Source organism: Pinus tabuliformis, chromosome 1_1 (genome assembly GCF_031772625.1).
Source record: "Pinus tabuliformis cultivar Carrire ecotype Pingquan chromosome 1_1, CPIR1, whole genome shotgun sequence".
Classification (NCBI taxonomy): Eukaryota; Viridiplantae; Streptophyta; class Pinopsida; order Pinales; family Pinaceae; genus Pinus; species Pinus tabuliformis.
Genome location: NC_142297.1, coordinates 578,576,051 through 578,601,655, shown reverse-complemented (window position 1 = coordinate 578,601,655; position 25,605 = coordinate 578,576,051). Strand labels below are relative to the sequence as shown.

General features: G+C 38.9%; 1 protein-coding gene across 3 annotated transcripts in view; it reads left to right on the top strand.

Moving 5' to 3' along the window:
• Positions 1-19,191, top strand: part of LOC149214569 (beta-phenylalanine coenzyme A ligase-like) — a 134,613-nt gene extending 115,422 nt beyond the window's left edge. Inside the window, exons 3-6 of one of the 3 annotated variants that reach the window (XM_089392324.1) lie at positions 17,731-17,858; positions 18,031-18,098; positions 18,367-18,469; positions 18,647-19,191. In XM_089392324.1, coding sequence (XP_089248450.1) covers positions 17,731-17,858; positions 18,031-18,098; positions 18,367-18,469; positions 18,647-18,760 — 413 coding nt within the window. In that variant the 3' untranslated portion in view covers positions 18,761-19,191. Of the gene's footprint in view, positions 1-17,712; positions 17,859-18,030; positions 18,099-18,366; positions 18,470-18,646 lie in introns of all 3 variants that reach the window. The other 2 variants (XM_089392322.1, XM_089392323.1) reach the window with 2 other exon arrangements.
• The last annotated feature ends 6,414 nt before the right edge of the window (positions 19,192-25,605 follow it).

Genomic DNA, 25,605 nt, shown 5'->3' with positions numbered 1-25,605 from the left:
GATATACTATCAAAGCCTCCCTATAATATGCCGGGTCCGAGCTATCGGGGCTTTAAACTTCAGCAGTTCAAAGGTCTTTTTGCTCCACTCAGTGATGCGATAAATGATTCAGACCCATAAGGGTATAAGTCCGATACAATAAGATTTCAAGTCCGGAACTCTGCTTCGGCTAAGTATTTTTACGATTTATCTGTGTAAAACAGAATTTTGCCCGCAGAACTCTGTGAAGCAAATAAAGAAGCCGGGGCCGTCGATATGAAGGAAACATAGTCTAAAGGCTGCAACCGAAGTATTAATTGGTAAATAAGGCTAAATCATTATTACAGACTTATAGGCAAACATAGTTCAGATGCACAGAAAGGTTTTTCAGAGGTTACCACGCCTCTGGGATCGACCAATACACAAAGAAAATACCTCTTTTCTTTGAAAATATGCAATCAAAAGCCTACGGTCCAAATCCCATTACCATGGCATCCAAATTACATTTACGCTGGTTCATATTAACAACGAGATCCTTAAAACAAGGCTGTATTTAATACAACTACTAGTTCAGGGGAACACCCTCCTCGAGAACCTTTATTATGCGTAACTAATCCTATCTATTCAGCGAGGACATCTCCCCGAGAACCTCTATTGTGTTTAACTATTTTGCATATATTACAACATGATTCATCCCTAAATTCTATCTCTATGATAACTAGAAAAACATGGAAATTGATAGCTAAAGGATCCCACTCCTTTGCTTGTAGATTTTTTTGTATTTTTGGAATAAGTTGGAAGATTTTTCCCTCTAAGTCTTATGCTCCTGCATCAGATTCCTGAGGACAAAATTCTTCATGGGCTCCTATCCATGAGCTCTTCTACAGAACTGCCCAGCTTTTGTAGCATGCTTTTTGTTACCCAAGTAGCTTCACCAGTTGGCTGATCCTTCCATTTTAACAAATACTGAAAGTACTCCTGTCCTCTGGTCTTCTTGAACACCTTCTTGTCCAAAATCCTTTCTGGCTGTAACTCTTTTGCTGTAGGTAACTGTTTTACCCAGTCAATCTCTTGTGTTTGTTGATCTTGTGGTGTATCATCTGCAGCGTCACCTTCATACTTGTAGAGGTCTGCAACATCGAAAATTGGAGATATTCCAACATCAGGGGGTAGTTCAATCTCATATGCATTTGCAGAAGACTCTCTTAATACTCTGCATGGTCCAATTTTCTTGAACTTCAATTTGTTATACTCCCTCTTTGGAAATCTTTCTTTTCTGAGGTGTGCTAATACCAAATCTCCCACTTCAAAGTTCAATTCTCTTCTTCTCATGTGTGCTCTAGTCTTGTACTTGATGTTGCTTTCTTGCAGCGGTTGTTTCACTTGTTAATGTATTGCTTGCATTCCTGAAGCAAAATCTTCTCCTTTTGCACTTCTCATTTCATCTTTTCTCAGGTTTCTCAACTCAGAGACTCCTCTTGGATGCATTCCATAAACAATATGGAATGGACTCTACCCTGTACTCCTGTTAGGTGAGTCATTGTATGCATATTTAGCTTGTGCCAACACTTGATCCCATTGTTTTGGATGTTCTGCAATAAGACTTTTCAGAAGATTTCCCAAACACCTGTTCACAACTTCAATCTGTCCATTAGTTTGTGGATGATAGGCAGAACTGAAACTTATTTTAGTTCCCAATTTCTTCCATAGTGTTCTCCAGAAATGTCCAACAAATTTGGAATCTCTGTCTGAGACAATACTCTTAGGCAGCCCATGCAATTTTACTATCTCCTTGAAAAACAAATTAGCAATGTGAGTAGCAACACTAGTTTTATAGCATGGGATAAAATGTGCCATTTTCAAAATCTGTCCACTACAACAAAAATTGAATCATTACCCCTTTGAGTCTTTGGTAAGCCCAAAACAAAATCCATACTTACCATATCCCAAGGCCTATCTGGAATTGGTAATGGAACATACAAACCTATGTTTTGGCTCCTTCCCTTTGCATATTGACAGAGTTTACAAGTTCTCACATACTTTTCCACATCAGATCTCATTTTTGGCCAGAAATAAAATCCGTTCAACTGTTCAAAAGTCTTTTCTATGCCAAAATGTCATGCAAGTCCTCCACTATGTTTTTCTTTGATTAAATTCTCCCTTATTGAATAGTTTGGTATGCACAACTGATTTCTCTTAAACAATAGTCCATCTTGTAAGAAATAATCCAACCATTTACTCCTATCCATCAAAACAGGATTCTTACAAGTTTCAAATGCCTCTTTAAAATCTAAATCTGTCTCATATAATTCTTTAAGAAAATCAAATCCTAACACTTGAATTTGACTCTCTTGAAGTAATATATTTCTCCTACTTAAGGCATCTGCAACTTTATTTGATTGGCCATTTATATGTTTCAAAACAAAATGGAAACCTTGAAGATACTCTACCCATTTAGCATGTTTCTGGCTAAGTTTTGGCTGCTGCATAATATATTGTAGTGCATGGTTATCTGAGTAAAGGATGAATTCCTTTGACATTAGATAATACCTCCATTCTACTACGTAGAACTCCTTATCATAAGAAGAATACTTCTTTTTGGAATCATTTAGCTTTTCACTAAAATAGGCTATAATTCTATCTTCCTGACTTAAAACACCTCCAATTGCTTCTCCGCTGGCATTAAACTTCACATGGAAAGGCTTACTAAAATTAGGTAGAACCAAAAGAGTTTTTTCGGTGATTTTCTTCTTTAACAGCTGAAAATTCCTTTCTGCTTTAGCAATCCATCTAAATGGATGTTTGTCCTTTTTTATGGTCTCAATAATAGGTGCATTGATCTTACTAAAATTCTTGATGAATTTTCTATAGAAGCGAGCAAGACCATGAAAACTTATTACTTCAAAGACACTTTTGGGTGAAGGCCACTCCATGATTGACTTGATCTTCTTTGGATCCATCTTCAGCGCTTTAGCAGAAATTACAAAACCCAAGTACACTAGCTCCTCTTTCATGAATGAACACTTCTTAAAATTCGGCAATAATTTCTCTTGCTATAGCCTTTGTAATACATAATTCAGATGTCTTATATGCTCTTCCTTAGACATGTTGTACACTAATATATCGTCTAGATATACTATTACAAATTTACCAATGAATTCTTTAAGTACTTCATTCATGAGTCTCATAAACGTACTTGGTGCATTTGATAACCCAAAAGGAATTACTCTCCACTCATACAATCCTTCGTTTATCTTAAAGGCAGTTTTCCACTCATCCCCTTCTCTTATTCTTATCTGATGATACCCACTTTTAAGACCTAGTTTTGAAAAAAACTTTGCCCCACTCAAGCAATCCATTAAATCTTCAATTTTGGGTAAAGGAAATTTGTGCCTGATTGTGATTTTATTGATGGTTCTTGAATCTATACACATTCTCCATCCTCCATCTTTCTTTGGACTCAACACTATTGGTACTGCACAAGGACTCAAGCTTTCTCTGATCAACCCTTTGTTAAGCAGTCCTTGAACCTACTTCCTAACCTCTTCATTTTCTGTAGGAGTCATTCTGTAAGCTGCTTTGTTAGGTAGACTTGCTCCAGGAATCAAATCTATAAGATGGCTAATTGTTCTAATGGGTGGTAACTCGTTAGGTAAATCATCAACTATGATATCACAATAGTTGTCCAACATTTCTTGAATTTCAATGCGTAAATCAGGAACTTTAGTGGAAGTCATTATTAACTTGGGCTTGCAAATTACAATGAAATTTACCTCATTCTCTTCAATCTGCTGCAAGTATTCCTTTCCTCCTAGTAACAGAGTTTTTGGATCAGTACTCTTTCCTGATGCATCTTCTTCTTTCATGGGCAGCAACGTATGATTGATGCCATCTTTTCCAAACTTGTAGGTGTTTCTTTTTCCATCATGCATAGCTCCTTTGTCATATTGCCAAGGTCTTCCAAGAAATATGTGACACACATCCATTGGCATCACATCACATACAATTTTGTCCTTATATTTTCCCAACTGCAAATCCACTTCACATTGTTCATTTACTAACAATTGATGTCCCTTTTGTAACCATGACACCTTGTAAGGTGTTGGATGTTTCATTGCCTTCAGCTTCAATTTCTCCACCACTTCTGTAGAGACCAGATTATCGGTGTTGCCACTATCAATGATCATCTGACAAAATTTCCCTTGAACCTTACATTTATTCTGAACAAGGTTTTTCTTTGTGATGGTTCAGCTATCTCCTTTGTTGGCTTGAGCAAGACTTTATTGATTACCAAATATTCTCCTCTCTCTGGTATATTTTCTTCTTCTGCCACTGCTGATGCTAGTGCTTCTCCCTCAACTGGAGCAACAATTGCATTCCTGTGGCTTGTTCTTTCATTCTCTGGGCACTCAAAAGATCTGTGCCCCATCTTGTTACATATGTAACATCTTACTTCTTTTCCTTTTCCTATGCCTCCTCTTCCTCTAGAAAAACTCCCTCTGCCACTTGCATCGCCATGCTGGGTTGAGCTGCTGCTAGCTCCATCTTTAGGTGCTGTAGATCTTCCTCTACCACCTTGACCTCCCCTTCGTCGAAAAGTACCTCTCCCTATGACAGACTGCTTCCTCATGAGATTTTCTTTAGCTTTCAGTACCATCTGATAAGCTTCCTCTACTGTTTTAGGAGACAATATACTTATCTCATCCTGAATGTTCATCCTAAGACCATTCACATATCTAGCCACCTTCTAATCTGTATCCTGAGTTTGTCTAGCTCTTATGCTTACCTTATAGAATTCCTCTGTGTATTCTTTCACTATCATAGACCTCTTTCTAAGATTCTGCATCTGTATGAACAAGGTTTGCTGATAATTACTTGGTAAAAACTTACCTCTTAGCTTTGCTACCATCCTGCTCCAATTCTTGATAAGTTGCTTGCCAAGTCTCTATCTTTCTCCCTGCACACCATCCCACCAAAGTGTTGCATGGCCTTTTAGCTTGGTAACAGCAAAATTTACTTTCTTTTCATCTTCTGTTTCTTCATAGTCAAAGAATTTCTCCATGCCATTAATCCAGTCTATCAATTCTTCCGGATTCAGTCCTCCTTCATATATTGAAACCTCAGTCTTTGGCCTCGCAGTGGATCTCAACACTGACTGGAAGAATCTCATCTCAGGAGTAACTTCTATAGCTTCCTCCTCTCCTTCAGCTTCAACCTCAGGCTCACTAACATCCCCATCATCTATATTCCTCTCTGCTGTTAATGCCTCTAATCTTGCTTGCATCTGTTGCACAGCTTCCATCACTTCAGCATTTGCAACAGGCCGTCCTCTTCTACCACGTCCTCTTCCAACTCTGAAAGCCATATTAGCTTTTCTTCTTCCGCTTCTGAGATTCAATTTAGTGTCAAAAGGTTGCTCTGATACCACTAATGGTGGCCTGGGTGCAAGCGATATAGACAAACACCCAAATCCTGATATAATTTCTTCTAAAACTGGTTGAAATCCTTCTTCTTCTCTCCCTGGAGTATCAGTCATCTATTTCTAGACTGACTGTTATAACAATTTCCTTTTTCTCTTCAAATCACTTCACTTTCCTCCTTAATCACCCCAACCCTCATTAGCGGGAACAAATTTCACCATAAGGCCCCTTTCCACTATCGAGACTATAATTCCATAGGAATTATAACAATATACTATTGGAAGGCTTTGGAATGAGAATTAATGTAAATAGTGTAAAATACATTATCACATTGTAAACCAAAGTAAATGCGTTTAAATGCAAAATACATAGTCGGCTGCTTTTATTTCAAAGGGATGAAATAACACTATCGACGACATATCTAACAGAAATAGAGCTAACAATATCGACGCTTTATCATCAGTGATTCCCCGATGCCATATGGCCCACGGCTATCAGTGTTCGCTATCGACGATTCCAACAAACCCCGCTAAGCACTCCTCGCTAAGACCCACGACGGACCCGATATACTATCAAAGCCTCCCTATAATATTTTGGGTCCGAGCTATCGGAGCTTCGGACTTTGGCGGTTCAAAGGTCTTTTCGCTCCACTCAGTGATGCGATCAAGGATTTGGACCCGATAAGGGTTTAAGTTCGATACAATAAGATTTCAAGTTTGGAAATCTGCCTTGACTAAGTATTTTTACGATTTCTCTAACGTAAAACAGAATTTTGCTCGCGGAACTTTGTGAAGCAAATAAAGAAGCCAGGGTTGCCGATATGAAGGAAACACAGTCTAAAGGCTGCAACCGAAGTATTAATTGGTAAATAAGGCTAAATCATTGATATTCAACTCAGAATAAAGAAACGAAACCGATGCACGCATAATTACAGACTTATAGGCAAACATAGTTCAGATGCACAGAAAGGGTTTTTCAGAGGTTACCACGCCTCTGGGATCGACCAATACACAGAGAAAATACCCCTTTTCTTTGAAAATACCCCTTTTCTTTGAAAATACGCAATCAAAAGCCTACGGTCCAAATCCCATTACCATGGCATCCCAATTACATTTATGCTGGTTCATATTAACTACCAGATCCTTAAAACAGGGCGTTATTTAATACAACTACCAGTTCAGGGGAACACCCTCCTCGAGAACCTCTATTATGCGTAACTAATCCTATCTATTCAGCGAGGACATCTCCTCGAGAACCTCCACTATGCTTAACTATTTGGCATTTATTACAACATGATTCATCCCTAAATTCTATCTCTATGCTAACTAGAAAAACATGGAAATTGATGGCTAAAGGATCCCACTCCTTTGCTTGTAGATTTTTTTGTATTTTTGGAATAAGTTGGAAGATTTTTCCTTCTAAGTCTTATGCTCCTACATCACAATCTCACCATCTCGGAACCTTGAGGTGTAGACCCCACATCTGCTAACTCCTCCTAGGTCTCCTGAAGCTTCGTGACGAACGAATCAATACGCTCCCTCTTCTGCATCTGTGCAGATCTCAGTTTCTGCTCTAAGTACATCTTCCGATGCTCAAAAGATCCTTGATACAACGTCGCCAAGGCATCCCACATTTCCTTAGCAATCCCTCTGCTAGTGATGTGATAGATCACATGATCCTTTAGTCCATCAAGGATCATCCTCTTGGCCTTTGCCATTTCTCCCCTATACTTCTTCAGCGGATTTGGATCTGTTGGCTCAACCACCATGTTGTCAACATAGGCCTTGAGAAAATGCTCATCTAAAAGGCACAACATCCTTGACTTCTAGATCGCATAGTTGGATGCCCCATCAAACCTGTCCTGATCTCTCAACCCACTCGCTGCCATCTCTGCCATGAAAATGTCAAACTCCTCCTCTGTGTCTCTTACTATTGCTACTCAGGCAATAAGAAAACAAACTTGTTGGTGGGAACTCTACTAAGGAAAAATTTCCCTCACAGTGCTTCTTCTCTCTCTTCTGGCGCCTTTCAGCCTAGAAACCTGCCTGCTGAAAATTGCATCCCACTAGCTCTTTCCTCATGCCGAGGCTCTGCATTGCTCCCTCTGGCATGGTAAAATTTTGATCTGGAAGCGCTTCCTCTCTGTCGACTCACTCAGAGAGAGACTTTCCTAAAAAATTCAACCCTCCTGGCTTGGACTGCGTAATCTTTCTAGGGATTCGAACTACTGCCATCTACAACTATTCGACCTCCTTCTCTGCTTAATGTTGGGTTCTCTGGCACTGCTCTAATACCATGTGAAAATTCCTTAACCCGAAATCCCTATTGCAACAACTGATGATATTTCTCCTATTTGTTAAATTCCTTTAATTAAATTACTTGCAGTTTCCTACAACAAATATCGAAATACATACACTGCAACCTTCACTTAATTAAAAATAATTTGGAAACAAGAACTGAGCAAGAAAGAAAATACAACACAATAACACTATTATTTTTGGACAAATGTCCCTGGAAAAACCCAATGCGGGAAAACCGGTGCAACAATTATGAGGGTTTTCATTATTATGCAGTAGTAATTCTCAGTACAATTCGTTGGATGCTCAACTAACAATCTGATACAGAGAGAAACTGGACAAAAACAAATAGTGAGATACTCTCACCCTGACATTGAAAGAACCTGAGTTTGATCACGTTGGACTGGAGCCTCTACGTCCCCTTTGCATGGCCTCTACGTAGAACTACATAAGCCTCACGCAATCTCCACATCACCCTTGTTGGGAATCACGCTCCTCCTCCTTCGAACCCTCCGCTAGCTAGAAATTCCGAATTTCTGCCTCCTGGTCTCACACCTTGGCCCCGACTTCTAAAACTCGATTTCCTTAGCAGGAATTCGATCTCCCTCTAAGGTTTGCGTTGCCATTACGCCAACTTTGCGTGGGCTAGCTTCTGCCTCTAGATGTCGCTTTTCCCTCTTTGTCTTGTACTCTCCGGCCCAGGAAAACTTCCTTCTTTTGGATACTATCTCTGCCCTTCACTGCAAAAGATCACTTCGATGACTCCTCTAGCAACTGCTGCGCTACCCTTTCTGAGAAATTCGATCTTCTTGATCTCTCTCGGTGTGCCTACCAACTACCCCTCAAGCCTCCTTAAATAATCTTCTCATTGACATACAATGGCCCAGATTAGAAGCTAAGTAATGGCTAAGATCATTTCTACTTGATCTTTGTCTTCTTCTAGAAGTTACACCCATAGTTAGATTAATACCCATTAATTATTTTAATTTCCTAAGTTTAGACTTAGGGACCCATTAAAAATAATTAATTATTTTAATAAAATCGTCTCCGGGTGGAATTTCCCAAAACGTTTTCCGGGTTCTTTGAAATAAATGTGCACAAGTCTCCCTGCAAAATTTGAGACTTAGAGCACATGTGATGCTACCAGAAATCAACAAAGGCCACATATAAGCATTGAAATGAAGGATCCCTTTTAGGTATCCCATGTTTATATACTTGAGTGCTCCTTCTATAGCCTTTTAACCAAGAAATAATAAATATTCCTACACCCTTGTTTCTTGTGCTTTTTCTACTTTGAGTTGACTCTAATCAAAAAAATATTTTCTCCACTAGTTTTACCTTTTTGTATATACACATGCATTAGCTAAATTGTGTATGATAAGTCTTTGTATCAGGTAATACTTCTTTTCATGCTTTACCATTAATCGACACTGATTGACATGGAACAATGTGATTGATACAAATATATTTTTGCACTTATCGTGCCAGCTTTTGTTTTAGATGCTTGCAAAATTTATCAAATCAGTTAGGAATTTGTGTTCCCATTACATTAGTATCTATTGACCCCTTTTTTTCATCTGTAGTTTTGAATAATTGCATGGAGCTTCTACTTAATAGTAGTATTTCCTATCGAGTATTATTCCATAGAGATAAGGGACTGATTCTGAGTTGTCACCTCCGTTGACTCGGCTCAGGATCTAACCCAGTGATATCACAAGATTATACATGTAGCCCACTGTTATTATTAACGATGCAGTAGATTTCCGCCTCGTAATATATGAAAATTTTAGTTATCAAAATATACTTGTACAGAAACATGGGCTACTCCCAAAATAAAATTTTGTCTATTAGATGGAAACTAACCTATATCTTTTGCCATAGTCTCAAATTTCATGAAGACAATAAACCCCGCAAAGTATCAATATACACATCCACTTGTGAAAATGGGTCTTCATCATCTCCATGTGATCTCCTCAAACTCTGTGCAAGTGGATGTCATTTAACCAACACAAACCATCACTAATCACTTCACTTGTGTGCAAAGTGTGAACAAGATTTTGCAAAAAAATGTATAGGTCCTCATAGTGGAGTGCACCACCTAGGAATCTGTACATGAATGAATAAGGTGGTTGAGGTGGATGGATGTTCTGGAGGGTCAAAGATCAAGTGTGCATGCTTAATTAGTCTTCCCTAGTCAACTCAAGGCTTAGCTAACTCCTCAAACCTTGTTCTAAAGGATTCAAATATTATGCCTATTTATAGTATTATAGGTGACTATTTTGGTTTGAAAAATCACACATGTTGAATGTAGAAAAAATATTTAATTAAAAACATGTAATTTACTATTAAAATTGGTAAACTTTTGGCAAATATTATCCACTTAATCATATAAGGTGAGTTTTTATGAAATGGGTTAATATTTTGTTTTCAGAAAATGTATAAAAATTAGCCAATTAGCGAAATTTTGCCCTTGAAATTTTCCTTGCAATGGAGGATGAATGTCTTAGCATGTGTGTCCAAGACTAGGGCCATGTGAAGGTGAATTAGTTTCTGGCCATGTGTTTTTGCCTTAACATATATGCGAAAGGGGGAACACCTAGTCTCATGCATACCACATTGATTTAAGTTATAACCCGTAGCGACAAATTAGTGAGCAGAACTTAGCGAAAATGCTTCTATGAAGAATTAGAGCAATAAATTACTAATAGGCCAATATTTGTGTTATGCTCTTAACCTGCAAAATGATACCCGAATACAGAATATGCGAAGAAAAGATACCCAGAACACAGAATAGCAATGATTTTATTATTCAGAGAGTAATGTTCACTTGCCTCTTCGAGGGGGCAACCTCCAATAGAGCAGAGCTCGACTACAAAAATAAGACACAATGCTCCTCGCAGGGAGTCTCTATCCTTTATATATGACTCATACATGCAATTCCATGGGCCAATACCGTGGGTTTTATTAATACCATCTATCTAATACTACGACCCATTTGCAACTAACTGTGGTTCCGTCATTAATTGCGGATTAACCACTTACAATTATTAATATGGGCTTTATTGACTCTTGACTATGACGTGATCCCATTACATAAATAAAGGGGTTAGGGTGGGACCCTAACATGCCCTCCCCCTTAAGACGAGCCTTGTCCTCAAGGCTGAAGTTACGAAAACTGTTGAAGAATAGTGGCTGGTTCCCAAGTTGCATCTTCCGGAGAAGTGTCTTTCCATTTGACGAGGACTTCCTTAATCATGCGGCCGCGCAGTTGCTTGTCTCGTGTGTCTAGGACCTGTTCAGGTTGAAGCCAGATGGACCCTTCTTCGTCCAATTCAGGTAGACTGGTCTGAATTCTACAATTGTTCCCAATCACTTTCTTGAGGCATGAGACATGGAAAACTGGATGGATTTTTGCAGTAGGTGGCAAGGCCAACTTGTAGGCCACTTCTCCAATGCGCTGAAGTACTTGATATGGTCCGTAGAATTTGGGAGAGAGTTTCTGACACCCCTTGTCCTTGAGTGATGTTTGCTTATATGGTTGTAGCCGTAAAAAGACGTGATCCCCTTCTTGAAATTGGCGCTCTGAGCGATGTTGGTCTACCTGTTGCTTCATGCCGTTCTGAGCTTGATGAAGATTCTCTCGAAGATGGGCGAGCATGGTTGCGCAATGTTGTAGGAGTTGATCCACTGCTTGTACTTTTGAGCATCCCTTGAGATACGAAGTAGGTGAAGGTGGGAGTTGACCATATACTGCTTCATATGGAGTCATTTTGGTGGTGGCATGATAGTTGGTGTTATACCACCATTCTGCCAGAGGTAACCACTGTACCCAAAGGTGTTGCTTTTCTGAAGTGAAACACCTAAGGTAGGTTTCTAGACATTTGTTGACGGCTTCAGTTTGACCATCTGTTTGCGGATGATAGGAAGTACTGAGTTTGAGTTGAGTGCCTTGTATTCTAAAGAGTTCTTGCAAAAAATTACTGGTGAAGATCGGGTCGCAGTCGGACACAATAGAAGTGGGCATGCCATGCAATTTGAAGATCTGATCCATGAAAGATTGAGCCACCAAAGTTGGTGTAAACGTGTGGGGTAGGGCGCAGAAATGAGCATACTTCGACAGTCGGTCCACAACCACCATGATGACTGACTTGTTCCCTGACTTTGGAAGACCTGTAATGAAATCCATAGAAACCTCCGTCCAAATTGATGCCGGAATGGGCAATGGTTGTAATGTGCCTGGTGTGTTGACGGTTTCCCCTTTGTGGCGTTGACAAACATCACATTCTGCTACGAAAGTAAAGATGTCCTTTTTCATGCCTGTCCAAAAAAATGATCTTCTGGTGCGAGCATACGTCTTCTGAAAGCTCGAATGTCCTGCAATGGGAGATGAGTGCAATTCTGCCAAAATGCGACTTTTGAGGGTGGATGTTGGTGATATTACGACTTTGTCCTTGTAGCGAAGAATATCATCCTGCCACGAGTAGCCCTTGGTGGAATTTGGATCTACCTGCAATTGAGAAATGAGTTGGGAGAGCCCGGGGTGTGAAAACCATTCCCTGCGAGCCTCTTCAATCCATTCTGGAATGGGGAGGGAAATTGCTAGCAGAGTACTTTCCTCCTCAAATTGGCGAGATAATGCATCTGCTACACTATTGTCTTTCCCTTTCTTGTAAATGATCTCATAATCATATCCCAGCATTTTGGCTAGCCATTTATTTTGTTGTGGGGAGGATAGCGTTGCTCCAAAAAATATTTAAGACTGTGATGATCTGTGCGGATTTGGAAACATCGCCCCAATAAGTAAGGTCGCCAGGTCTCGACTGCATGTAAGATGGCCATCATTTCCTTCTCGTAGGTAGATTGGCCCAGATTCCTCCCACTGAGTTGTTGGCTTGTGAAGGCCAATGATCGCCCTTCCTGCATTAAGACCGCCCCAATACCTGTACCCGAAGCATCACATTCAATGACAAAAGATTTGGTGAAGTGAGGGAGTGCTAAGACTGGAGTGGAACACATGGCATTTTTTAGAGCTGTAAAGGCTTGTTGTGCTTCCTCATTCCAGAAGAATGAATTTTTCTTTAGGAGTTGGGTGAGGGGCTTTGCTATGCGACCATAGTTGCGGACAAATTTACGATAATAGCCTGTGAGACCCAAAAATTCTCTCAAGCTCTTCAAGGTCTTAGGTTGAGGCCATTCCTGCATTGCTTGGATCTTTTTGGGGTCCACCTTGACACCTTCACGCCCCACAATGTGGCCCAAATACTCTACTTCTGCCATGCCAAACGAACACTTGGACATCTTGACAAATAATTTATGCTTGCGGAGTAGATCTACATGCTGAAGATGTGCGACCCAAGTGCAACTATAAATGAGGATGTCATCGAAGAAGACAAGGACAAATTTCCTGAGATATGGTTTGAGAATGTGGTTCATAAGGCTCTGAAAAGTAGAGGGGGCATTACAAAGACCAAATGGCATGACCAGGAATTCATAATGGCCTTCATGAGTTCTGAAAGCAGTCTTGGGGATGTCGACTTCCTTCATGCGAATTTGGTGGTAGCTTGAGCGAAGATCCAACTTAGTGAAGAATTGAGCCCCATTGAGTTCATTCAGCAAATCATCAACCACCGGGATGGGAAATTATCTTTGACTGTCAACTTATTGAGGGCCTTGAAGTCGGGACACATCCGCCACTCCCCATCTTTCTTGAGCACCATGACCACTGGGGATGAATAAGGACTAATGCTGGGACGAATGACACCTGCTTCCAAAAGTTCCTTGATGATTTTTTCTATTTCATTCTTTTGGGTGAACGAATATCTGAATGGGCGCACATTTGGGGGTTGGGCCCCTGGAACCAAGGTGATGCTATGATCATGTTCCCCTCGCGAGGGTGGAAGCTCATGAGGCTTATCAAAGACCGGCAGATGGTTATTTAAAATCTGTTGCATCTCAGGATGAATTGGCAGAGGCTTTGTTTCGACTGCCTGGATGGCATTAAATTGAGCTACAACTCCATGATTGCCCTTTTTTAACAATTTTTCCATTCTATGCGAGTTGATGATAGAGGGGGCTCCAGCCTGGAGTCCACGGAGGGTATGTGTGTAGTTGTTCTGCTTAAAACTCATATATAATTCCTGGAAATCCATTGTGATTGGCCCAAGAGTGCGGAGCCATTCAGCGCCGAGGACAATGTCACAACCCCCCATGTGTATGGAAAACATATGGGTTTTCAACTGATAATCCCCCATTTGAAGTTTGACATTTTCACAGCGGCCTTCACATTTCATTGTGCCTCCATCCGCAATTTGAACTTGGAAGTTAGAAACTGCGCGTACAAAACAATGCACTACTTCTGCGACTTTTTGATGGATGAAATTATGTGTACTTCCACTATCAATCAAAACTACTATTGGGCGATGTTTAATAAAACCTCTGATTTTGAGAGTTTGAGGGGAAGAAATCCCTGCCAACGCATGCAGCGAAATAAATGGTTCGTCAGGGACATTGTCATGTTGGTTGTCTTCTTCTAGCGCCTCATGGTCCTCAAGTGGTGGATCTTCCTCTGTTGAGCTGTAGTCAGTGGCATCTATTTGAAAAAATTTGGGCTCCTTGCATTTATGACCTGGGGAGTATTTTTCATCACAATAGTAACATAGTCCTTGCTTTCTTCTTTCGACCATTTCTGCAGGTGACACCTTTTGGACCTTAGGTGTTTGAGTCGTGTGGTGAGCCGGTGGGGGGCGACCTTTAGCGGAGAAATTTGGGCGACTGTATTGGGCTACTAATGCACGTTCCACGTTACGAGCTACCTTGCAAGCCTCCGTCCACGTGGGAGGGTGGTGCAGTAGGACTTGAGCTTTGATGGATTCTTTAAGACCGCTGATAAAACATTCCGTGTAGAACGCATCTGAGAGACCCCAAGTGCGGAAGGCTAAGGCTTCAAAAGCTGTAATATATTCATCCACTGTACCAGTTTGTCGGAGCTTAGTAAGATGACCCAAAAAAGAGTCCTCCTGTTCAAAGCGGCTTTGAAGAGCTTTTATAAATTAGGTCCAAGTCCTAAAAGGTCCATTGCAATGTTGATGCCATTCCCACCATTGCCACCTTTCATTGTCCAAGTACATGCTCCCCAACATAAGCTGAGTCGCATCATCTAAGATACGATTCAGTTTGAAATACTGGTCCATTTGTGCTATCCATGTCGACGGGTGAGAACCGTCAAATTTATGCATATCCAACTTGGGAGGTCGCTGACTGGGTGGTTGGTGGGTGTGCCAGACGTGAGCAGAGTGGCTAGACTCACCCTCATTGTATCCATTGCCATTATACGCCTCCTCATGGGCTGGCTCCTTGTCCTTCGGGATGAGTTGCGCGACCTGGCTACTTAGTCCGTTAAGCTGAAGGGTGAGGGCTTCCATGGATTCTTCAAGTTTGTCGATCCTTTCATTGGCCATCGCTTGAGCTCTAGTTTCTACCATACACCAACCTGATGAAAATTTGGGACCGCCTAAAAATTTTCACTAATAATTGAATGGTAGCACCGTGCTCAGCTTGTCGTCCTGATTCTGATGGGCTAGATCACCAATAAGCGCCCCGGAAGATCTCAGACCTTTTTTTTTTTTTCTGAAAAATACTAACGGAGTTTTACTCCTTCCTTATCAATACTACAGTGGCCAAATCCTCAAAATGTCAATGCGGCCAAAAGTCCTGCGAGAATTATACCTCGGTATAGGAACGCTTCACAACGACTCCGATCTGGTGGATCAGAGAGATCTGAATGGCAGATCGGATGGCGGAACACACTGCTTCTGCGGATCTGATGGATCTAATAGATTGGAATGGCTGATCTGCGAACTCGAGACTGCGGGACTGATGTCTGCTGTTGCTGCACCCTTTTGCACAAGCGGGTCTGGAAGAGATGTGGTGTGATCCCCAGATAGAAAAAGGGAACTATGGTCTTAAGGAGTGTCAGGTGCTACAGATCGCAATATACATAAGGGTCTGGCAGTAGTACTCGACTCAATGTTTCAAGGCTCTAACTAAGGAGGATCGACCGTACCCTTAGCCGTACAACCCGACTACCCTATCGTACGGCGAGTAATCTCCCCGAGTGCTGTTCTCGTTGTACTGTAGCCGCAAGACGGCCGACGGTTTATCTATGGCGAGGTTTCAAGGGAGCCTAGGGGGCTTCCAATATACCCAGAGGGTACGTGGAATACAATCCGTGCACGGTTCTGTCTAATGCGCTACTACTCGAATGGGTACCCACAGGGGTTACAAGGGAGTCCAACAGACGTGACCACCTCTTGTATTTCCTGCATGCATGCCTCCCCAAATCTGCAGGTTTATGCGCTCAATGACAGATCCCGTGGTTTAAAGACGCCGGAACACGTCTCTAGCCAAAAAAAAAATTCTGCTAAGAAATGGAGATCCCACCGGCCCTGGAAAGTGTTCTGATACCACTTGTTATGCTCTTAACCTGCAAAATGATACCCGAATACAGAATACGCGAAGAAAAGATACCCAGAACACAGAATAGCAATGATTTTATTATTCAGAGAGTAATGTTCACTTGGCTCTTTGAGGGGGCAACCTCCAATAGAGCAGAGCTCGACTACAAAAATAAGACACAATGCTCCTCGCAGGGAGTCTCTATCCTTTATATATGACTCATACATGCAATACCACGGGCCAATAGCGTGGGTTTTATTAATACCATCTATCTAATACTATGACCCATTTGCAACTAACTGTGGTTCCGTCATTAATTGCGGATTAACCACTTACAATTATTAATATGGGCTTTATTGACTCTTGACTATGACGTGATCCCATTACATAAATAAGGGGGTTAGGGTGGGACCCTAACAATTTGGCACACAACCTAATATTTAGAATTTTAAATCAAAATATATCGTAAACCAATTAGGCTTTTTCACATTGCAAAAAGTGAAAATATGAGATTTTAAAGTTTAATATAGTTTAGGATTTAGCTAATTATAAACAAAAGGTACCATGCACCTTCTAGGATGGAGTGAAGTGAAATGTAAGTGTAATTACGGATTTTACTTTGGGTGAAAAAGTCAAGATGTGATGTGGTACACAAATCCCTAAGAAAAATGAACCAGCCATGCAAATGTGTGTAAAGTGGATTTTGCCCATAATAATTTATCAATGTGAAATAATGGAAATGAAACAAAATACTAGATAATACATCATTACATTGGAGGAAATTCATGTTTTAACTATGCAAATACATCATTACATTGGGGAAATTCATGTTCTAACTATACAAATACATCATTACATTGGGGAAATTCATGTTCTAACTATACAAATACATCATTACATTGGAAGAACTTTATGTTTGTGTAAAGTGGATTTTGCCAATAATAATTTATCTATGTAAAATAATAGAAATGAAACAAAATACTAGATAAATACATCATTACATTGGAGAAAATTCATGTTTTAACTATGCAAATATTGACGAGAATTCATATTCTAACTATACAAATACATCATTACATTGAAAGAACTTTATGTTCTAACCATGACAGACCAAGTAAAAGTGACTCCGGATATAACTAGATGAACATTCCAACCCTTTGGAAAGCTAGAATGGTCACACCAATCTACATAACACCAAAGTTTACCACTCATACCAATATAAAATGTAACACACATCATTACTCATATAAAGTTTACCACTCATATCAATACGAGAGTTAACACACATCATTACTCAATTTTATAGGGACATTATCAACTGAGAGGGAGGCGCATTCCTGTTTCTTATTTTCTGAAACCCTCTAGTCCTGTTTCTCATTCCGTCCCTGTTTGCCATTCCATTTTATGTTTTCCATTTCTGGGAACCTACAGATTTGAACATAATGTTTTGACCAAACATTGTATAAAATCAGGAAACTTACTATAAAGTAGCGATTTCATTTAATAAGTAATTTTTTTTTTTTTTAAGTCAGATAATGAACATTCAATCTGATTTTTTGCAGGGTATTTCAACAATCCAGAAGCTACGGCTTCAGCTCTGGACGTGCATGGTTGGCTTCGAACAGGCGATCTATGTTACATTGACGATGAAGGCTACCTCTTTGTAGTGGACAGATTGAAGGAGTTGATCAAATATAAAGGCTACCAGGTCAAACATACATCTCTGTGGGAACCCTTAACTTTACATCTGACTTCTACTGAACTTTCGCAAATAATTCAATAGATTTTTTCTGACTTCTGTTGAACTTTTCCAAATGGTTCCATAGATTTTTCCTTGAACTCAATCATAAGATATTTTTTTGTTGTACATGTCATTGTAGGTTGCTCCAGCTGAACTAGAAGCACTTCTACTTTCTCACCCTGAGATTGCCGAGGCTGCAGTAATACCGTAAGTACAATGTTTTTTTCTATGGTTTTGGCATGCATTTCTGAGCAATTCTTGCAATTTTGAAACTGTCATGTGGCACAACTACATTTTGGAAACTGTTGTGTGCCACACCTTCATACTAATTCAAAGAGGGTGCTCATCCCACTCCCAGTGCTTTGGATTTTCATAGTGCTTTGAACTAATGGCACAAAATACCTATAGTATATCCCGTCACTGGTTTCTATGGTGTATGAATGGCACGGTTTGAACTTACTGTTCATGGCTGCAGGTTTCCAGACAAAGAAGCTGGCCAGGTTCCCATGGCATACATTGTACAAAAACCAGGCAAAACACTATCCGAAACCAGTGTTATTGACTTTGTAGCTCAACAGGTATTTTGTATTGTAAATTCTGTATATCTATATTATCAATAGATTTTTGGAGTATTGCAAGCTAGCAGAGGAGTAGGCTTGAATTTTCTCTCTTCAAACATCTTAAACTCTGTAGAAAGTATGAGAATTGAGTGGCAAAATCTCCTGATTCCTCTCGGTTATGGACTTCCTTTACAGGTAGCACCATACAAGAAAGTTCGCCGCGTAGCTTTTGTGAGTAAGATTCCAAAAACTGCAGCAGGAAAGATATTAAGGAAGGACTTAATTAAGTTGTCCACATCCAAACTTTGATGCAATTGTGGAATTATAAATTTCAATTGCCTGTTAGAAAATAAGTCTGCATCACAAATTTGTCTGAGCAATCATGGAAAATAAGTTAAAATCCATTATCTGCAGCATCAGAGTTACTGAAGCCACAACAAATGCACGAGAATTCCTAAGTGGAGGCACTCTGCGGTTTAACGAATATGTTATATGTCCGATGTCATGTACCCAAATAATTAAATCATCGAATAAGAAAAAGACAAAGATATTTCTGGATATCAAATTTCTTCTCGTGGTGTTAAGTTGTAACGATACCATTAAATGGTAAAATTCGAAGGAAGCAACCACTAAACAGATCACACAGCATGGAGGATTTTGAAGCTGACACAATATATATTGCATTATTATTTAAATTGAACGCACTTCACCTAATACCATTTTATGCATTTTTGTGCATGTGTAATTCACCACGGTTTAATTCAGTGTAATCTCCAATTAAATATTTAAATTTTGAGTTTGGTTAGTAAAATTTACTTGACTCAGTGAAAGAGTTAGGTTGTTAAGTCAAGAATGGTGGTTTAGCTTATTTGGTATTGGTGGTCTGTGGTATTATATATAACTAGAGTTTTTAAAAAGCTTGGGGATTCTCCACTATAATCTTCCAGAGTTGAGTGGAAGGCTCACTTGGCTGGGGTAGGGTTTTGGCAATGGAAACTCTCACATGAATTGTCATTGTTTTCGAAACCTTCGGTGGTTTAGAGTCACAAGAGGAAATATGGATTCATATTTGAGGACATGACCATCCTCATTATCATTGTGCTCTCCATGACGCAATATAGGGCTTCCTTGATGTCCTAATAGCCACCTTAGTAAGTCAATGTCATCAATTGCAAAGATCTCACAATTCTTTTTCTTGGTCATACCTCTTGATTTAGATTTAATGATCAGCCTCTAGTCTTTCAAAACCACGCTCCAAAACAAATGAATCAAATTTCTTGCATCACTGGTAGGGCATCTGTTTTATCCTATCACGAGGTGAGGTAACTCCCAAAAGATGAATGAATTTCCATTAATGAAGCAGACATATGTAATGATGTTGTAACATTTGGTTTCAACTTCTAAGGTCCATTGTCTCTTCATATTCTAATGTTTCTTATTTTCATATTTACAAAATATTTACGATTTCACCCAATTGTTAAGAATTAGGTGTCTAACATTACCCCTCCTTAATTCAAAGTGGTGTTAGTGAGCCCAAACATCGTTTTGGATTTTTCAAAATTTTCTCTTCGAAGTGCTTTGGTGAAGATGTTTGCAATTTGCTCATTTGTGGAACAATGTCTTAGATGAATAGCCTTGGCCTCTACATGATATCAAATCAAATGATACTTTGTGTTGATGTGTTTCGTTCGATCATGGAATTTGGGATTCTTGGCCAACTTGATTGTAGAAGTATTATTAATCAAAAGTGGAGTAGAATTCACTTTTTATCGTGCAAGTCTTTAAGAATTTTCTTGAGCCACACAATGTCCTTTGTTGCTTCTACAACAAATACATATTTTGCCTCTGTCGTGGACTCTGTTAGAACTAACTATTTGCATGAGCTCTAGGAGACAACTTTTGATCCAAGACTTCTATGATAACCTAAAGTAGATACTCCATTCTTTGTCTCCCTAAGTCTAAATCAAAATATCCAATCAAGCTTAAGTCATCCACTTGTGAATATTTGAGTTTGAAGTCTTAAGTTCTTTTTAAGTGCTTTAAAACTCTTCTTGTCGAAAATAAATGCCCTTCATAAAGGTTTTGCATAAATCTAGAAAGAATTTTGATAACAAATGAAATATCTAGACAAGTAGCAGTGAGGTAGACAAGGCTTCCCACAAGATGTTTGCACTTTGGTGCATCCTCAAATACATTCCCTTCTTTTGATGTGACTTTCAGATTTTGTTCTATCAGAGTAGATAAAAAATTTCATTTAGCCATGCCAAATATGTTCCACAATTATCCAATGTAATTCTTTTGGGAGAGGAATATATACTTTGGATGTTGGGCCACTTCAATGCCTAAATAGTAGTAAAGGTGTACCAAATATGTCATCTCAAAGCCCTTTTAACTCTTTCTCTATGGACGCATTTTAATTTTCATTGTTCCCTGTTATTAATAGATCATACACATAAACCACAAGATATACAATAGTTTTTCCAACTTTCTTAACAAACAAAGTTGCATCATCAAGATTAAAGTGTTCGAAGTTTAATTTCAAAAGATGCTCAATTAGCTTTTCATACTAGGCTCTTTATGCTTTCTTTAAGCTATATAAGGATTAGATAAGTTTAAAAACTTCCTATTATTTTCCCTTTACAACAAAACCTTTCAATTGACCATGAGGGAATTTTCTTTCAAGTCTCCATTCAAAAGCACAATCTTTAAATCCATCTGATGAATTTTCCATCTGTTCTTAGCTTCCAAGGCAAAGAGAGTTTGAATGGTGGCCCATTTTGCCATGGAGGCAAAAGCTATTAGGTAAAATTGACTTGGTGAAAGAGCTAAAGTTATTTGGTCATTGATGGTAGTTTTGGGTACATGGTTTTGGTTTCCCATGGTTTTGTACCCATGAATTGCATGCAATGAATCCTTTATGGCTTGGGAAGACTTCATTGTAATGTGTCAGGGATCTGAGTGGTGAAGGCTCACTTGCCTGTTGAACCAGATTTTGGCTAAGGAACGAATAGAATGTTGCATTAAACATTTTTTCCCTCAAATTAAGGTTTTTTTAGGACAAACATTTATGTTTATTATTTGTCATTTGTTATTGTTTGTTTTAATTTTCTCTTAGTAAATTTATATTTCTCTCCAATAACTTTAAAATGGTATCAATCCATGGGGCGAGGTTAAGGATGGGAGAAAATCTTCATGGGTTTTGATCAGTAGGTGCGATAATTACTAGAGCCATGGATATGTGTGAGGTGTACAAGAAAAGGCATGCCAAGCCTCCTATTGAGACTATATGTATGTCAAGGATGCACACAAATTGTTTGACAAAATCCTTCAATGAGATTATTTATCATGGTTTATTTACTTTTCATTGTATATTTTCATTGGTGAAATAAGTGACCTATGGAAGAGAGAGATGTTGGTCGTGTATTGTAAATAATAATAATAATAATAATAAATTATGATGGAGTTGAATTTTTTAACAAGAAAATGGGCATATTGTTGTATCTGGTATAGTGTGTGCCCCTAGGAAATTACTGATAAAGTCTAGAGTTAGACCTAGGTGATAAGGGACATGCTGAATTATTGGATACCCTGAATATAAACTTTGAGGGAGTAGGGATTGGATGTGAGTGGTGTTGGTTCACTTAGCTAAATTTGGTTAAGGGAAACCCAAGTCAAGTTTTAAGGGGGGATGGTTAGGTAAATTTGAGTCGGTGAAAGAGTCATAGTTACTTGGTTAATAGTGGTGGTTTGGGAAAATAGTTTTGGTTGCCCATGATTTTGTGCATGTGGATTGCATGTAATAAAGTCTTTAAAAGGATTGGGAAGACTTCATTGTAATGTGCCAAATATATGAGTGGTGAAAGCTCACTTGGTCGGCTTGGCCTAGTTTTGGTCAAGGGACTAATAGAATATTCTATTAGCTAGTTTTTTTTGTTTTTGTTTTTGTTTTTGTTATCTTTACCCTTGGATTGGGGTTTTTCTAGGACAAAAATTGTGTTTATGATTTGTGATAGTTTAATAATTAATTCTTTATATTCTTTCATTAAATTTATATTTATCGTTGTTAATTTTAACAAGAGCCTCTTCATAACTTTCTTTTTATGCAAATCTTTTTGCCATGAGCCTTGTTTTTTTCTTGTCAAGTAAGCCATCTAATTTGTACTTGTTCTTGTAGACCCACTTGCAACCAATTGGTTTGATTCTGAATGGAGGGTCCACCAAATTCCATGTACATTTTTTTATGAGAGGATCATACTCCCTCTACGTTGCTTCTTTCCATTCATCATGAGAATCAACTTCTTTAAAGAAAGTTGGTTTAAATTTAGTAGATAAATTCAATTCCTAATCATATGAAACATCCATGTTATCTACAACAACTAAATCCAAATTATCTACTTCACCTCCTTCTTGTCTCGTGGAACCTCTAGTTCTTGTCTCTCTGACTTCATTGGGATGAAAACTTTCAAGTGTTTTGGTGAGCTATTTTGGAGGACCTTAATGAGATGGTATAGGCTACTCCAATGATTGAGATGGGGCTACATCAAGATATAACCTTCCAATCCTTGAACAATCGCATCACTTAAAGTGATGTAGGAGCATCACCCTAGGCCAATCGTTTTGTTTAAGGCCCCAAGGGAGCCATGTACATTCTAGAAAAGGAAATTTTATTTCAGTGAGTAATTTAGAAAATTGTAGTGAAGATCTAAGTTGTTAGTCTAGCGATGTGGTTCACTGTAATATTGTCAATGCTAAATTGTAGTAAGAAAATACTTCATTTGTCTTGTGTCTTAGTCAAATGGAGAAATTCAAATTTCCACATCAACAGGATGACTTGAGTTGTAGTTAGCAGGAGTGCAATGACCAAGTCACTTAGTTAAGTCAGTCAATTCGAGTTTGTGGCAAGAAGTAGAGTTGTGCATGAGTTGATTACTAAGATCTAGCAATCTATGGAGTTATAGTTAGTGAAACTCATTTATCCGAGCTCTAGTCATGAATAGAGTCAGTATGAGTTCAGTTGAGTAGTTTTAATTGTTGTTAACTCACTAATCTCCTAGTTAACTAGTCAATTTGCTAAAAATAGCCTTAGTCATGCATGCAATTCGAATTCCTAGTTGAGTGGAGGAAAAAGACATCAATGTAATTATTATTGTATACTAGTGAGTGTACATATTTTTCATGTAGCAAGTGAGCTAATTTCCTTAGGATTTGCACAAGGAAATAGGAGCTTCCCTATTCTTTAGGAGCAGGAATTGCGCAAAGAAATAGGACGAAGTTGGAGGCCTATTTTGGCCAAGTGTTGGCCAGAGCAGGAGATTAGTATTGTAGTGCAGGTTGAGCTTCAATGATTGAAGTTGTCATTGTAATTGATCAGTGCTTCATCTGATATAATACAAATAGAGGATGGGTTTTTCCCAGTTGGGTTCCCCAATAAAAAATAATGTGTTCATTGTTATTGAATGATTGCGTGTGTTTCTATTGTATGTTTTCCTTTTCACAGATTGAGTAGAATAAATTTGTGTCTATTGGTCTTAATCTGATTTCATTAGAAACTGCAAATTTTGAGTTATTTCTACATGGTATAAGAGCTATTGAAATATACATAGAAACCAGGTTCCAGATCATCTTTCAAAGAAATTTCGAATAGTAGATTTGTGGTGTAGGTATTTCTTTAGTACAGGAACCATGTCTTTCAATGGATTGAAGCTTGAGTATGCATTGGAAATTTGAATTTCTATGCTTGGAAAAACAAAATGGAAGTTGTGCTCGATGATAATGGAGTATTAGAGTACACAAAACATATATTCTAAAACCAGCAACATCATATGCACAATAGTTCACTCAGTGGAAAAAAGATACTGCAAAAGCTAGGAGGATTATCTTGGAGGGAGTCAGAGACCATGTGGTTTCAAATTTGCATGGAAAGGAGACTGCTTTTGCAATGTGGAAAACTCTCATAGATCTATTCGAAAGTAATAGTGATTCCAGGACGCTGCCATTGGGAGATAAGCTCAGGAACATTTGAATGAATAAAAATGAAACTATTGTTCAATACCTATCTAGATTCACTCAAGTGAGAGATGAACTTAGAGGAGTTGGAGAGACTGTGCCACCATCTGAACTTGTGAACTTAACACTCCTTGGTCTTCCAAAGTCCTGCAATAACTATTAGGATTCAGTTAATGGAAGAGAAAAGCTCCAAGATTTGGAGAGACTTTGGTCTAACTTGCTGCAAGAGGAGATTAGAAGAAACATTAGAGATGGATTCACATCTAGAACTGATGAGAAATAAAACTTTTATTTAGCAGAAAAAGGAAACAAATCCAAAGGCAAGAAGGCCCAAGGCAAGGAAGAATCTACCCAAAACCATGGAAAGAAGAAATACCTTAGTGAAATTAAATGCTTTCACTACCATGAGTATGGAAACTATGGAACCAAGTGTCCATAAGCTTGCAGGAGCAGTAGGAGGACATGTTCTCACATCACAATTCGAGTTGGATTTTACACTTATTGCTTGCATGGCAAGTACCATACAAGGAAATGTATGGTACTTAGACTATGGTGCTTCATTTAATATGACATGAAATAAGGAGTTCTTCAGTAACCTAGAGGAGAAGGATCTAAATTTTCCCATATCGCTGGGAGATGATGGAAGGTATAGTACCAAAGGGATTGACACTGTCACCTTTAAGATGGAGTCATGCTCCCATATTCACCTACAAAATGTAATGTATGTTCTTAGTCTGAAAAAAATATAATCTCTGTAGCTGTTCTTGAAGAGAGAGGATATGGTATGGTGTTCAGTAAAGGGAAAGATTATCTGAAGCATGTTTCTATTGGACAAGTAAAACAATTTGGTGTTTGGGTTAAAAATATCTACAAGCTATAGGTGGTTTCATTCATTGCATTGAGAAGTAATGCAGAATGTGTTTAGGGCTGAGATGTTGGAGAGCTTTGGCATATGCGCATGGGACACCTAGACCATGAATCTTTGAAAGTAACGCATCAGATCACCATTGGACTTCCATAATTCACGCTTAATCAACATGATGTTTGTAAGGGATGCACTCTTGGAACATATGTTAAATCCTCCTTCCAAGGCCGAGATAGAAGCGCTGGAGTCATCTTGGATCGAGTTCACTAAGATGTGTGTGGAC